The sequence below is a fragment of the Pteropus medius genome, unplaced genomic scaffold, assembly GCF_902729225.1.
Source record: "Pteropus medius unplaced genomic scaffold, Ma_sr-lr_union100, whole genome shotgun sequence".
Lineage (NCBI taxonomy): Eukaryota > Metazoa > Chordata > Mammalia > Chiroptera > Pteropodidae > Pteropus > Pteropus medius.
This window is the reverse complement of record NW_024351729.1, coordinates 11,207,554-11,222,309: the sequence shown is the minus strand read 5'-3', so window position 1 is coordinate 11,222,309 and position 14,756 is coordinate 11,207,554. Positions and strand designations below refer to the sequence as shown.

The following is a 14,756-nucleotide window of genomic DNA, read 5'->3' as shown; positions in this document are numbered from 1 at the left end:
TAAAAAATACTTTTATTTAAAATCTATGCACAATTCAGATTTTAAGTGTTGTAGACTACATAAATCTTTCAATGGGGACAAAAACTTATTTGGTAAATATAACATAACATTGATTTAGGCCTATGAAATGAAGCAGCTTAGTTGTTTTTTTCCCAATTTTTAAAAGAAAATATATGTGCATGTATGGTCATTTCATTTTTAAAAATTCAGTACAATCAGAAGCTGAGAAATTAAAGTGAAGGGAGGGCAGGCAAATTTAAAAGGCACTTGACTAAATCACAGAAAGTGAAGCATACTCCAAGAGTAAAGTCTGAGTAGAGTTCTTAAGTAATCTCCATTAGCAAAAGACTACAAGGCACTATTTATTTGGGAAATTAATTTACTGTTGAATAGAAAAATCCTAAAATGTTTTAAATATAAGTGAGATATCAACATAAAGACTGTTAAATCTGAAAATAAATATTGTTTAATTTAATATGACCTCTCTTGTTTAAATAATATCCTGGAAAAGAGAATTACTAATGAAATCTTAAAACATTTATGAAATAGTTTCCTATGATCTGTGTTAGATTTATTATAACCACTGACAGTGTTATTCAGCAATGTCTTCTCTTGAAAGAACTCCTACAAATGTCATACTTTAGATTTCCCAGAAAAGACTAATGGTGTCAATAAAAATTAATAATGCTTAATTTGATGCTATTTAACAACAAATTTTTTAGAAGAATCACCAAATTACTTGGAGTATAGCCACTAAGTTTTCTTAAGAACAGTGGTTAGATTTATGATATTTGGATATTCAGGAATTGATAAAACTATTGGAAAATAAATTTAGTAACTATAGAAAATTCGTTGAGAGTTGCCATATTATATGGGAGATATATGTAGTTTCAAGCAAAAATATATTTGTAGTTTCAGGTAAAAAAATGATGCTTTTACAAAAGGACAACTGACATACAGTCATGCTGAGTATTTGTTGAAATTAAAGTTAATTAGTTTTATACAGATTAGTATTACATGTTCTTGAACTTCATATAAATGGAATCATTCAGCATGTGCTGTTTTATGTCTGCCTTCTTTCACTCAGCATAATAACTTTTAAAATTTATGTTGTTACGTTTCAATAGTTTGTTCCTTTTATTGTTGGGAAGTATTCCATTATACAATTATGCCAAATTTATTTATTTTCCTGTTGACAGATATTTGACGTATTTCCAATTTGAAATATTTCTAATATTAAAAAAATGTAAGTAGTTGTATTGTTCGAGTCTATATTTCATTTTATTTTAAAGCTTTTATGTACTAAAAATACAAGAAGTGGTCTTAACTCTACACTTGCAAAGAGAGACTAAAAGAACTTTCTATGTAGATGGAAACAGCCTAATGTGTGCTTTAAATTATACTATAATATAAACATCATTCTTGAATACTAACTTTAATCTCCTTTTTATTTATTGCCCTTTAAAAAATCAAATTTATTTATCCATCATAGATAATTCTTATTCGGTTGGAACAAAGAAGAACCAAAGGAATCCTCCCCAATATGGGAAATGAAAATTGTGACTAGGTTTTACCTCAGCTGGCTTGCCAACGCCCACTATAATCAATTTGCCGTCTTCTAATCCTACAAGGATATGGCTGTATTCTTTGGTTACACAAACACAGTGGATAGGCAATCGCATAGCTAATGGAGTGATGCTAAGATTCAAACTAGAGAGAAATTAAAAAAAAACACACATATTATCACATGGATATATAATAGATTCGTAGAATTAATTTGTAGAATTAACTTAATGATAATGTAGTTCTACATTCTAATTTTACAGATGGTGGGATTTAAGTTCAGAAAGGCTGAGTGCCTCACACAAGGGCCCCTATTTATAGTATTACTTAATATACTGAATAGCAACATCTGTTTTTCTTCTAGCCATATATATGAGCTCTTGCTAAATGACTTTTTTCTGGCTTTATTGAAATATTATAGATAATTAGTTGCTTGTATTTACATTGTACTAATCAATGGGTTTTTTTCAATTATATATTCATTTCAGTTGTAGTGATTAGAGATCTATATAACTCACAAAGTGATCGCCCCGCTAAATCTAGTACCCCTCTTCCCCCTTACATATTACAACTTTGTTAACTATTTTCCTTATGCTATACTTTATATCTCTATGTCTATTTTGTAACTATCCATTTGTACTTCTTAATCTCTTTGCCTTTTTCCGCCATGCCTCCCTAAACCCCTTCCCGATCTAGTAGCCCTCAAAATATTCTCTGTATCTATGAGTTTATTCCTATTTCTGTTGTCGTTGTTGATTTTGTTCTTTAGATTCCACATGTGCATGAAATCATGTGATATTTGTCTTTCTCTATCTGACTTATTTCATTCAGTGCAATACCTTCTAGGTCTATCAAGGTAATATCTTTTTCCATTCCTTCCTTTTCATCTGTGTGTGTTTGTTTTAATCTGAAGTGAGTCTCCTATAGGTAGCATGTGCAGTGGTCTTGTTTTCTTATCCATTCAGCCACTCTATCTTTTGGTTGGAGCACTTAATTCTTTTCCATTTGAGGTACTTGCTGATTGGAATGTAGTTATTACCATTCTTTATTCCTGTTTTTGATACATGGTTTTTCTTCTTAAAGAAGTCCCTCCAATATTTCCTGTAATACTGGCTTGGTGTTGATAAATTCCTTTAGCTTATTTTTGTCTGGGAAGCTCTTTATCTGTCCTTCAACTCTTAAGTGATAGCTTTGCTGGATAATGTACTCTTGGTTGTAGATCCTGGGTTTTCATCATGCTGAATATTTTGTACCAAGGCCTTCTGTCCTGCAGAGTTTCTTTTGAGAAATCAGCTGCCAGTCTTATGGGTGCTCCCTTGCAGGCAACTAACTGCTTTTCTCTTGCTGCTTTTAAGATCCTCTCTTTGTATTTAACCTTTGGTATTTTAATTATGTGTCTTGGCGTGGGCCTCTTTGGGTTCATCTTTTTTGGGACTCTTTGAGTCTCCTGGGGTTGTATGTCTACTTCCTTCACCAGGTGAGGGAAGTTTTCCATCATTATTTCTTCAAATAGCTCTTCAACTTCTTGTTTTCCTTCAGGTACCCCTATGACATGGATATTTTTACATTTAATTGTATCTCACAGGACCCTTAAATTATTATTATAGTCTTGGCTTCTCTTTTCTTATTGTTCTGATTGAGTGTCCTTGGTTTCTCCATCCTCTATATCGGTAGTTTGATCTTCTTCTTTACTCTATTGGTTCCCCCTAATATACTCTTCATCTCAGATAATGTGTTCTTTATTTCTGACTGGTTCTCTTTTATAATTTCTATTTTTAATGTTTTTTTTTTTTTATCTCTTTGTTAAAGTTCTCACTGAATTCATCTACACTTCCCCTAAGTTCATTGAGCATCTTTATAACCGGTGTTTTGAACTTTGCATCTGTTTGATTGTTTGACTCCATTATTCCTGGATCTCTGTTCTGCTTCTTTTTTCTTCCCATTTTGGCTGCCTTCTGGGTCTGTGTCTATGTACTAAGCAAAGCTCCTAAGTCTCCCAGTCTTATTAGCGTGGCTTTTTGTAGTAGGTGCCCAGTGGCAAAGTCCCGAGAGGGGTTCAGCTGCAGGCCAAGTTTAGCCCCAGTCTGTGCCCCTGGGACCACCTGTTAAGATTCAACAAGCAATCCACAGATCCTGTGCTTATAGTTGCCTCAAGAAGCCACACCAGAAGCCAAAGCCAGCTGTCATCAATGTGTCTTGGCTCTGCTCAACAAGGAGCACTGAACTCTCTGAAGGCATAACTAGATGTGGCTTGGGTGGGGTTGTGAGTTGGGAGAGATGGAGTTTCAGGGACTCCTCTGGGTGGAGCAACCTCTGTTATCCAGTTTGATGACAGCTCAGCTATGGTGGCTAGGTCAGCACACCGAGAGCGGGGAGAGTTCAACAGAGGAACAATAAATACCACTGGCACTTCTGCCCAGGAGAGAGCCTCACCTCTGGCCCTCACTCTGACAACTCATTGGTGCCCTTGTGGAGCCAATCTGGCACTAGTCCTCCGTGTGAGCAGGTCCATCATGGCGAAAGTCCATTCACGGACACGCCCCTTTAAGAGGTTCTCTGCAGCTTCTGGCTGCTGCTGCGACAGCCGCAGCTTCTGTCCCACTCAGCCACTGGGGACGGGGCAGCCTCTTGTCTTCACCCCCTCCTACCTTCTACCATTGCAGGTTGATTATTTCTCTCTCTAGTTGTAGTGCTTCTGTTCATCTAGATCCCAGGTGACTTTGCTTGATGTTTGCTCCATGTTTCTGTCACAACTTTGATTTGGTTGCAAGAGGGATGAACAAAGCCTTTATCATCTATGCCATTTTTTCCTGTCCTCACACTAAATGACATTTATCTTGTTGATTAGTAAGTAAAAGTTGGATAAAAAGGGCAAAAGCTCAAAAAAGTGTGTGTGGGAGGTAAGGCCAATAAAATTGGTCTATTTGCTTTGTCTTAAAAGATTTACAATATAAAAACATAAATATAAAATATAATATTATAAAATAATATATAGAAAATATAACATTATGTAAAATATTATGAAAAATGCCCACAGCTTTCACAATTAGAGACTAAAGAACCCTATGATATACATATGTTCTACACTAACCTGCTAAAATATTCCATTGGTTATTCTAATTTGAAATTTTCTTAACAATATCCTGAAATCTAAGTTGTAAAACAAAATGATGGAATGATATGATTGGAATGAGGACCCAATGCTCTACCACAGGAGAAAGATAAAAATGAGAAGGAAAATACAAAAATAGGAGGGAGATATTGGTATCAAAGTGATTCTGATTGAATGCAATAAGAAAAAACACCCTGGATCAGAATATGATTTATAAGAATGGTTTTTCAGAGGAGCCAAAATAGTTTGAGGAGTCTAAATAAGCCACAATAAGTTTATAAAGGGGGGAAAAAAAAGAATGTATATGGGCATATAGGAAACATATACACTATTCAAACATTCTTCTCTTTCACTGCATTAAATAACAAAAGACTGTCCACCAATTTTATACACACATATACAATCATGAAAAAATATAGTAGCCTTAAAAATACTTTAGTTCAATTTACCATAATTAAAAAAATTTTTTTTAACCCTAACTTTAGTTTATAAACATTCAAACTGTAACTGGACAAATTTCCAGGCTCGGCACTTCCTGGCTATTTTAAAAAATTAAATTATAGTAAAATATACGTGGCACAAAATTTTTCTACATTCAAAAAATATACATCTATATTTCCTTTACTAATCTAGAAATACTTTAGCTCCCCATTTTTCTCATAGTTGCCAAAAGAGAAATGTTCATAATAAATGTACCAAAAGAAATCTTAGATTGCTGATTTCCACTCTAGGTTGAAAGTACTACCACTTTCTTTTTAAGTGATGCCTCAATAATTATTATTATTTACCTGTGGAGATCTCTTATGGATAGGAACCCTTGTAAGCTGCCCATGACAATGTGCTCTCCAATTACACATATATCTGATACTTGTTCCTTTAGGACTTGAGAACGTAGATACTTGCCATTTACAGAAAACAGATGCAATGCATTCTTATCCTGCAAAGATTAGATGAAGAAATTTCAATGATCTCAATTTAAAACTTAGTTTTACTATTGTTAATTGAAACTATGACTATAACAGAATGATAATTGGGTTTTAAATACTGAAATAAACATGATTATATTTAAAGAAAAAGTGTGTAGACAATATTAAAGTGATTTCAAATCAGACTGCCAAGTAAATACATTTAAATATGAGATTTCACTCCTCAAAAGAATTAAAATCTCATCCAGTCCAAAAAACCTTACATTCTTAAAACACAACAAATAGATTTTCTTAATTTTTAAAAAGCTTTATTATTGAAAGGAAAATAAACATATAAAATTCATGGCTTGTTTATTTATACCCGTCTTGTGCAAAAAGAACAATTTGGTTATAATTTCCACTAAAGTTTATGAAGTCTCACATAATCAGAAATTATTTTTGAAATCATATATTATTTAGGCCAACAGAAATTCCTAAAATGAAATAAAAGCATGAGGCCAAGATTGTGATAGGGTAAGGTAAGGGTAAGGAATGAATAAACTGAATGATGAAAGAAAAACATCCTTTCTAAAATATGGTGTTCTTTCCTTCCTCAAAATGTCTCATATACATATTGTGGAAAGGAAAAGGCAAGCGTATAGTCCAGCCCTACTGCATGAAACTGTTAGATACCTTGAGGGTGGTTGTTTCTTCAATGCTGGAGTAGATGACAATATATCCTTCCCAAGATATAGCCAAATTAGGAATGGTCAGGAGCAGAGAACGCTCACAAGGTGGTCGTAAAGTCCGCATGTACTGACCTTTCTGAATAGTATGTATAATCACAGTGCCATCCTACACATAGAAAATTGAAAAAGACAAATAAAAAGAACAGCAAAATAGGAAAAAGAGAAAATGGGCAAAAGAAATGTTGGAAAGAAACTTAGAAAATGATTATTCCACCAAAGACACATGTACCTTAGGAAAAATCCAATCTTGAAATTTCAAATAGTATTTTATTTCATAAAATGCCCACTCTTCCCTTAACTAATAACACCAGTGAAGTTCCAAAATAGAATACAGTCTCTTCAAGTTTTTCTTTTCTGTATTATTCTACTTTTGAAAAGTCCTATACAAACATAGTATAAGATTTCTATATTTTTACCAGTTCCTCTAGAAAAAAAATTTAAATATATTTCTTCTAAAATTATAGGAAAAAAATAGCATTTCTTAAAGTTGGAATCTTACCCTTGATCCTGACACAGCCATGTCTAGCTCAGTGCTGATGCCAACACTCAATACCTCATCAGTGTGTCCATACAGAATCTGAAAGGGTTTAGGTGCTAAACCCACAGGAACACCACCCTAATATTAAAACAGAAGAGCAAAGGTAATGTTCTCATAGACTATTTTCTATAAAAAGATTTATGCTGTATTTAAACTAATTACAAACAAAGATTGCAACTAGTTCTTACCACTGAGTCTCTTCACAGCAGTACTCATTCTTGTTTCTCCTTGTTTCCTCAAATTATTCTGTCTTTTGTAGCTCAAAAACTTAATCTGAATAGTTTCACGGTTAATTATTTTGGATTAATTTGAACAGGTATACTGTTTGTTCTTTTCCTCTACAGATTTATTCTTCCTTCGCGTCAAAGAAACTTTTGTATTATATTTCTGAATACCTTCTCTTTTTCATTTATTGGAGTACCTATTTCAGGCACATCAATTATCTTTATGCTAACTTGTCTACAGCTATCATTCTTTTTCTAATTGTTTTCTTTTATTTCTATATTTGTATTCACTTTGATTACTATGTTAATTCTATCTTCCATGTTAATAATTTTCAGGCACATCAAATCTGTTCCTTGCTGTTTCTGCTTTATTTATTTTAATGGTATCAATTTTAATATCAGTTTGATCTCAATCTCCCTTTTAAAATCTTATAATGCTATTTTATAATTTCATCTTTGAGGTCCTATTTTATTGAATCAATATTCTTATTATGCTCTTTTAACAGCATAATATTATTGCAGGAATCTCTCTGTTTTTGAGTTTTCTTCCAGAAGAAGATTCTTTCTTCATCTGCTTTTGGCATGCTTTGTTTATATATCACTGTGATATAAAACGTTTGAGTTACCATGTTACCACAAATACCAGTTACCATGGTATTTGTGTTGATTATCCCAGATAACTCTGTCCAGACCTTCTACCTGCATTATATTATATGGATGAATTCCTCTTAACACTTTATTACCTGAGACACTAAGAGTGTCTGAGTGCTTAGTGCACTCTATTTAATTTTTAAAAATCAGGTCATTTCTATATTATGTAAGCCAATGAAGTTACAAAGAAAGATGGACCCTTCTCATTCATTTCATAAAGGCTGCATATCTCAGTACTAAATATGGTAAAGACAGAACAAAAACAGTTTGCACTTACGAGTAGAGAAATAATTAAAGCACTAGCAAATAAAACCTTACAGTAAAATAGAACAATACATCATGAATTATACGGATTGTAAGAATTCAGGGATGGTTCAAACTTAAGACACTTCTTAACGTAACACATTACACTAAGAACAAGTAAGAGAAAAACTATAAATGAAAAAAGGAAGAGAAACTGAGAAAAACAGTTGTAAAGGACACTGTTGGGACTAATGACAAAATCAGAACGTGGACTGTGAATTAGATAATGGTATTACATAAATGTTAAGTGTTCTGATGGTTATGTATAACAATGTCTTTGTTCTTAGAAAATATATACTGAAGTGTTTGGAGCAAAGAAACATGTTTCTAACTTTAAAAGTATTCAGAAAAAAAAAGCTGGGAAACAGATTAGGATAAAATGTTAAGAAAAATGGCAAAAATAAACTATTTTTGTAACTTTTTTGAAATTTTATTAAAACCCTAAAAAGTTACCAAAAGAAAAAAATAGAAGGAATGTAACTACTTAAATTTAAAACAACTAATGAGAACCAACAGCAAACTGTACTAAATGGCACAGCAGTAAAGGCACTTTCATCAAAATCAGGGATGCTCACTATAATTTTCTTACCCTATTGCATTAGTTAATAATGTAATAAGATAAGAAAATGAAATAATTAGTATACGGGAAAAGATTTTTTAAAATCTTTATTTTCAGATCACCTTTAAGCATCATCACCTCTTCAATCCTTTTAAAAGAAAACTTAGATTTTCTAGTATTTTACTTATAAACAAAGCTATAATAAGTATCTTTATACTTAAAAAAAAGAAAATCCAAAAAATACTAATAATTATGAGAGCTGAATATAAGGATTTGGTAAGATAATTAGTTACAAAATAAGGGCACAGAAATTGAAAGTTTTTTTTTAATATTAGCAATCATCAGTCAGAAATAAAAATTACTTTAAAAATTCCACCAAAACAATAATAAAAATATGATAATTAGAAGTAAATATAACAAAGTACAGGACACGTAAGCAAAAAAATTATCAAAAATTTTATCAAAGGACATAAAAATAATACCTGAAACAAATAAGGAAAGACATTACTCATTCTGAATAGAAATAATTATAAAACTGTCCATCCATATCAAATTAACATGTAAATTGAATATGATTACATTAAAAATAAAATGCAGTTTTTTTGAGGAGTATATGGTTAAAATATTTTTAAGTTTCATATGAAAGAATACTCATAAGAATAGCTGAGAACACTTTTTAAAAAGGAAACAGAGGGAGGAGAGATTTGCCTTACCAGGTAGTAATAAACTACTAAAATAAAAATATTCGATGTTGACATAGAAATAGGTAAGTGTGAAAGAATGGGGAGTCTAGAAAAGACTTTCCACCCAGAAGTAAACAAAATCATATCTTTTTATATCCTGTATTATTATAAAATATATTCTGTATTCTATATATAGCCTATTATGTAAAGTATATGCCTATATTATATATCTATTATATATTGTTATATAATAGAAAAATTAATTACCAGTGGACTAAAGATTGAAATGTAAAAAAATAAAACAAGAAAAGTATACAAAAAGAACTTTTAGTCAATATTTTTATAAATTTGGAGTGGGGGAAAAAACCTGTTAAACAAGGTAGAAAGTCCAGAAGCTCTAAATAAAAAAGATACTTTCTTGAACCAACATTATCATGAGAGTATAATAGGTTAATGAAAATTATAAATCTATAATTTCTAGTAATCCCACTTGAAAGAAAAATAGGATTATTATGTTAACAAGACACGAAAAATAACTTTTTCCAGAAGAGGTTAACAAAGAGGAGCTTTGGGAAAGTAATATGAAATAACGTCATGAATCAGACAATAAACCTAGGAAAAAATGTGGTGATGAGGAGAGGCCAGAATGGAGGTGAAAGAATGCAAAGGAGCTCAAGTAATCATTTAATGCCAGAATTCACTACTCTAACAGAACGTCTCAGCACTATTCCCAGGGTGAATCTCTGATCTAAACAAAAAGTATTTAAATGTGTAAACTACCTGTTGTGTTATCTGCCATATCATACATGTAGTGTCTCTGGAACCAGAAATCAAATGTATTCCACAGTAATCTGTAGCTAAACAAGTCACAATATCTGTAAGGAAAAAAAAATTTAAATAAAATGGCTTGTTTTTGCTGGAATAGAACAGAGAAATTTTAGCTTAAGTTCAAACTATTACTAAATCAGTTGTTCTAACCGGGAGAAATATAGGACTGGCTTTGAAAAAGCATTGGGGAAGAATGACACAGAAAAGCAGCAGTATTAAAATTTCTTTCAGGTCACCCTTCTTTGAGGGAGAAGAGTAGACATGGGGCAGGGAAATGCCTGACAGAATCTTGGCAGAATATCAAGTTGCCTGAAATGAACCCACAGAAAATTCCGATATGCTTCTCTGCTTTCTCATCCCTATTCGCCTTCTACTTCCACTGGGAAATACAATCCTATCTATACAACATGTGACCTTAACCAAAACGGTATACTACAACTGTAAATTCACAATATAAAATACATTCTTCCTAAAGTGTAAAAACCTGAGCTAAGTGATACCTCTGGAGTCACTGGTACAGAATTAGTAGCAGGCTCCATTTCCCTTTCCTAATCGGTTTATTAAGAAAAAATTTACCGAATGTTTTAGTCTTACATTGAAGAATGAGACGTGAAAAAGTACCAGGTTAAACTACATTTAACAAATTTACCTCTTTTATGTTTAACTATTAACAAAATAAAAGGGCAGTTGATGTCTTATTCAACTATGACAGATTTTTGTTTACCATTTTGTCTTAAAATTCTTATTTCTATCAACCAATTTTTAAAAAGACATAGCCTAACATCTTTCAGGTGCTATAAAGCTGTATTTAATTTGTATGGTGCTTAGAATACCCAAAATATATTAGACATTCTTAAAGGAAGCACATAATACTTGTGACACTGCTCAATCAAAAAGTTCATTCCACTTCGAAGGTAAAATTTAATATACTTTATAAAGAGTATGCACTACTTTTATAGTTAGAAAAAAATAGAAAAAATTTTGGTTGGGGTGGGGAGTTAATGCTTACCCATATGTCTGATATTGTGTGAAATAATTTTGCCTTTGGTAAGTGACATCACTTGAATGCTATTATCCCAGTGTCCAGCACTGAAAAGCAACTTCGCATCATGTGATACTATAAATAGTTTAGAAGTGATCTCCAGCCCTGGAGCAAAAGGACCATTCAGACTACGCTGAGTTCTGTGAACACAATTAGATATTAGACTTTTCCTTAAAAGATCACTTAAATGTTTTTAAAATATCTCTGAAAAACAAAAAATAAGTCTCTTCAATGTTCAATTTAAAATGTATATTAATAAATGACAGACTTCCAGAAAATACATTAATCTTACTATAGTTATGTTTTTATTAAATAAAATTTACCTAACAAATAATCTTAAAGGTTAAGCATAAATATGTTGAGATTGTGAAGGTGTGAAGATTTAAATCTTGCTTTTCAAAGCCAATTTAGTAAAATTGTCAACTCTGTAAATAGCAGCCTCAAAGTATATAGACAAACTATGATATACTGGAACCCCAGGAAAGTCAGAAAGAAACTGAGACAAGGGATACACAGGTAGATAAATGTGAATCTAACAATACTTGTGAAGATCATTTTCCATTCCAACCAAAGAAAGCATTTGGATTTTATCTGCTTCACACTGAAATATGCATGCACTTAGCCAATCTAGATTCTGTAGAAAGACACAAAGAAGTGATTATACTTCAGTGTGTAAATGGTAAATGAGGACCAATTCTGACCCTTCAGCTCTAGACTTTTATTATGCAATATTAATTTGCTGAAGGTATACTTTGTGCAAAGCACAACAGTATTAAGTCCTATGTGGGATAAGAAGGAAAAGACGTCGCTCCTAATAAACTTGTAGCTAAAACAACTCAGAGTAAAAGAAACATCACCTTAACCTAAAATGTAACCTTTGGATATTTTTAAAAAATACTAAGGTAAATAATAAATTCTTAATACATAAAACACATCAAGTCTTATTTGTAAGTAATATTGTACAACAGAAATACAATTAACCTAAAAATTATTTCTAATAATTTGTTTCTATAATAGTATTATAGAAACTGTTATGTCTGTAAACCAATATCAAGTCAGGGAAAGAAAGGAGGGAAGAAAAGACAGAAAGAGGGAAGGAGAGAGGAAAAAAAATCTGGATATCTACAATATTACTTTCGAAATGAAACCAATCAATTTAGATGTTTTTCCTAGCAACAGGGTATTGACCGTATCTGATTTGCTTTGAATATTCATCTACTCACTTTGGATTTGTCACAGTTTGATCCTTAATGAATGTAAAGTAATTAGAAATGCTTCTGTCATAAGGCAGCCATCCATGGGTTCCAATAACATTATTCATGCTTACTGTTATCTGGAAAAAGAACGTATGAAAATGAAAATTATATGAAAGATTAAAGAAAGCAACATAGGATAACCAAGTGCTCACATGATGTTAGCATTTATCATCTAGGGAAAAATACAGGATTATGTAAACATAAAACTCAATAAGAAAGTCTAAAACAATTTAAATATTAAAAGCTCTGTTTTTTGACCCAGCAATTGCACTTCTAGGTTTTTATCCAAAGAAAACCAAAACAATAATTTGTAAAGATCTATGCACCCTCTATGTTCATGACAGCACAATTTACAATAGCCAAGATATGGAAGCAACCTAAATGCCCATCAACAGATGGTTGGATAAAGAAGTTATGGTTCATATATAATGGAATATTACTCGGCCATAAAAAAATTGAAATCTTACCATTTGTAATGACATGGATAGACCTAGAGGCTTTTATGCTGAGCAAAATAAGTCAACTAGAAAAAGATAAATACCATATGATTTCACTTATATGCAGAATCTAAGAAATTAAAAGAACAAACTAATTGAAAACAGACTCATAAATATAGAGGACAACCTGGTGATGGCCAGAGGGCAAGGGGTTTGGGGAAGCTGGGAGAATGCAGTAAAGGGTTAAAGAAGTATAAATTAGTAGTTGTTAGATGGTCACGGGGTTGGGGAGCATGGCACAGGGAATGCAGTCAGCAGTAATGTAACAGCTACGTGTAGAGCCAGAGAGAATATGATAGAGTAATCAGGGGGATCATTTCATAAACTATATAAATGTCTAAACTGATGTACTATATACCTGAAACTAATAATAAAATAAAATGCTAAAACAAGCTGTTTATTTTATTGCATGAAAAGTTGTCCAATATATTTCTTTAGTGAGATTATTTTCCTCATAATTTCTGTTTATTAACATCTATTGGTTGGCTGTCAGAAGTAATTAAGAGTCAAGTCTTAAAAATATTATCTATATCATTTAGAACATAAGTGAGAAGTAGAACTTAAGATGAATTAAGATTGCCCTTCTTAGTGACAGTCATAGTGAATATTTTCTTTTAAAAATTAAAAAATTAAAAGCTTTCCCCCTTTGATTATAAAAGTAGATTACCAAAAAAGAAAAATAAGATACCTTGAAAAAAATACAGGTATTAAATCCGAAAATCACAAGAATTCTAGCACTCGAAAAGTTCTATTATTATTTTTGTATCTTTCTCAACCTTTTTTTTTCTGAGTAAACACACAATATGCATAATTAGGAAAACAAGACTAATTCTGGAATCTGTACTGTTCACTCTGCTATGCTTACTCCATATTTTTATAATTTCTAAATGACAAAATAGAATAAGACAGACCTAGATTTGGCCCACGGGCCAGGGTCCCAAATCCCTTACTTGCTAGCTCTGTAACTTTGAGCAAGTTACTTCTGAAGAGTTTTAATTTCTCATCTGTAGAAGGGAAATAATACCGCCTCTCTCATAGGATTGTTAGGTGGATTAAATGACAAGATTCATGTATAGCACTCACTAAAATGTTCTGCATGTAAACCTTAATTGATGCTGTATTATTTCTCATTTTCGTTATTATTATTACTGCTTTATAAGTTCCACTATCTAATAAGATGTTATAGCCTATTTTTCTTTTACAAAATTTCCTGGTATTTTCACATTATTCTAGATTAACTTTAGAATTATAGTAACTATTTAAAACAAAAGCTGTGTAAATAGAAGACAGATTTTTATACTTGGTCAAAGTCTATAAAAATTTTCTCCATTATTTTTTAAAAGGCTTGAAATTTTTAAAATTTTCTTTTCTGTTTTTTTTTGTAAGTTGTAATGGATAGAGATATAGCAATGTAAAGAAGGTATAAGTCAACTTACCAGTAACTCAGGACTGCCTTGAGACATAAAAGAACGAGACTGATTTTTGGGGACAATGGCCTTTATTAGTGGAATACCATCACTGATTCCCTATAAAATAAAACACATAGGTGTAGTGGCTGATTCTGCTTATCTTTATTAGGTACAAACTACTGAAAACCTCTATTTCTTTAAACAAGAATGAACCCCGTGATATAGTATTTTACTCAATCAAAACACCATTATTTAATTTAAAATGTAGAAAAGAAATTATATACCATGTTTGAATGGCACAACTCGAAACTTCTGAAACCTATTACCCTTCTTGTACTCCACAACTCTGCTGTTAAACAGAGATGTAGATCTCAAGGAGCATCCTTTTCACTGGCCATACTAACTTGAACATAAAGTAGAAAATACAGACCACAAAA

At 31.8% G+C, this 14,756-nt stretch overlaps 1 protein-coding gene across 2 annotated transcripts in view; it reads right to left on the bottom strand.

The window, feature by feature from the left end:
* Positions 1-14,756, bottom strand: part of NBEAL1 (neurobeachin like 1) — a 128,383-nt gene that overhangs the window by 8,718 nt on the left and 104,909 nt on the right. For both annotated transcript variants that reach the window (XM_039844472.1, XM_039844473.1), the window contains 8 exons: positions 14,347-14,436; positions 12,381-12,490; positions 11,125-11,297; positions 10,068-10,162; positions 6,829-6,945; positions 6,274-6,435; positions 5,464-5,612; positions 1,575-1,710 (listed from right to left, as the gene is read on the bottom strand). In XM_039844472.1, coding sequence (XP_039700406.1) covers positions 1,575-1,710; positions 5,464-5,612; positions 6,274-6,435; positions 6,829-6,945; positions 10,068-10,162; positions 11,125-11,297; positions 12,381-12,490; positions 14,347-14,436 — 1,032 coding nt within the window. The remainder of the gene's footprint in view (positions 1-1,574; positions 1,711-5,463; positions 5,613-6,273; positions 6,436-6,828; positions 6,946-10,067; positions 10,163-11,124; positions 11,298-12,380; positions 12,491-14,346; positions 14,437-14,756) is intronic.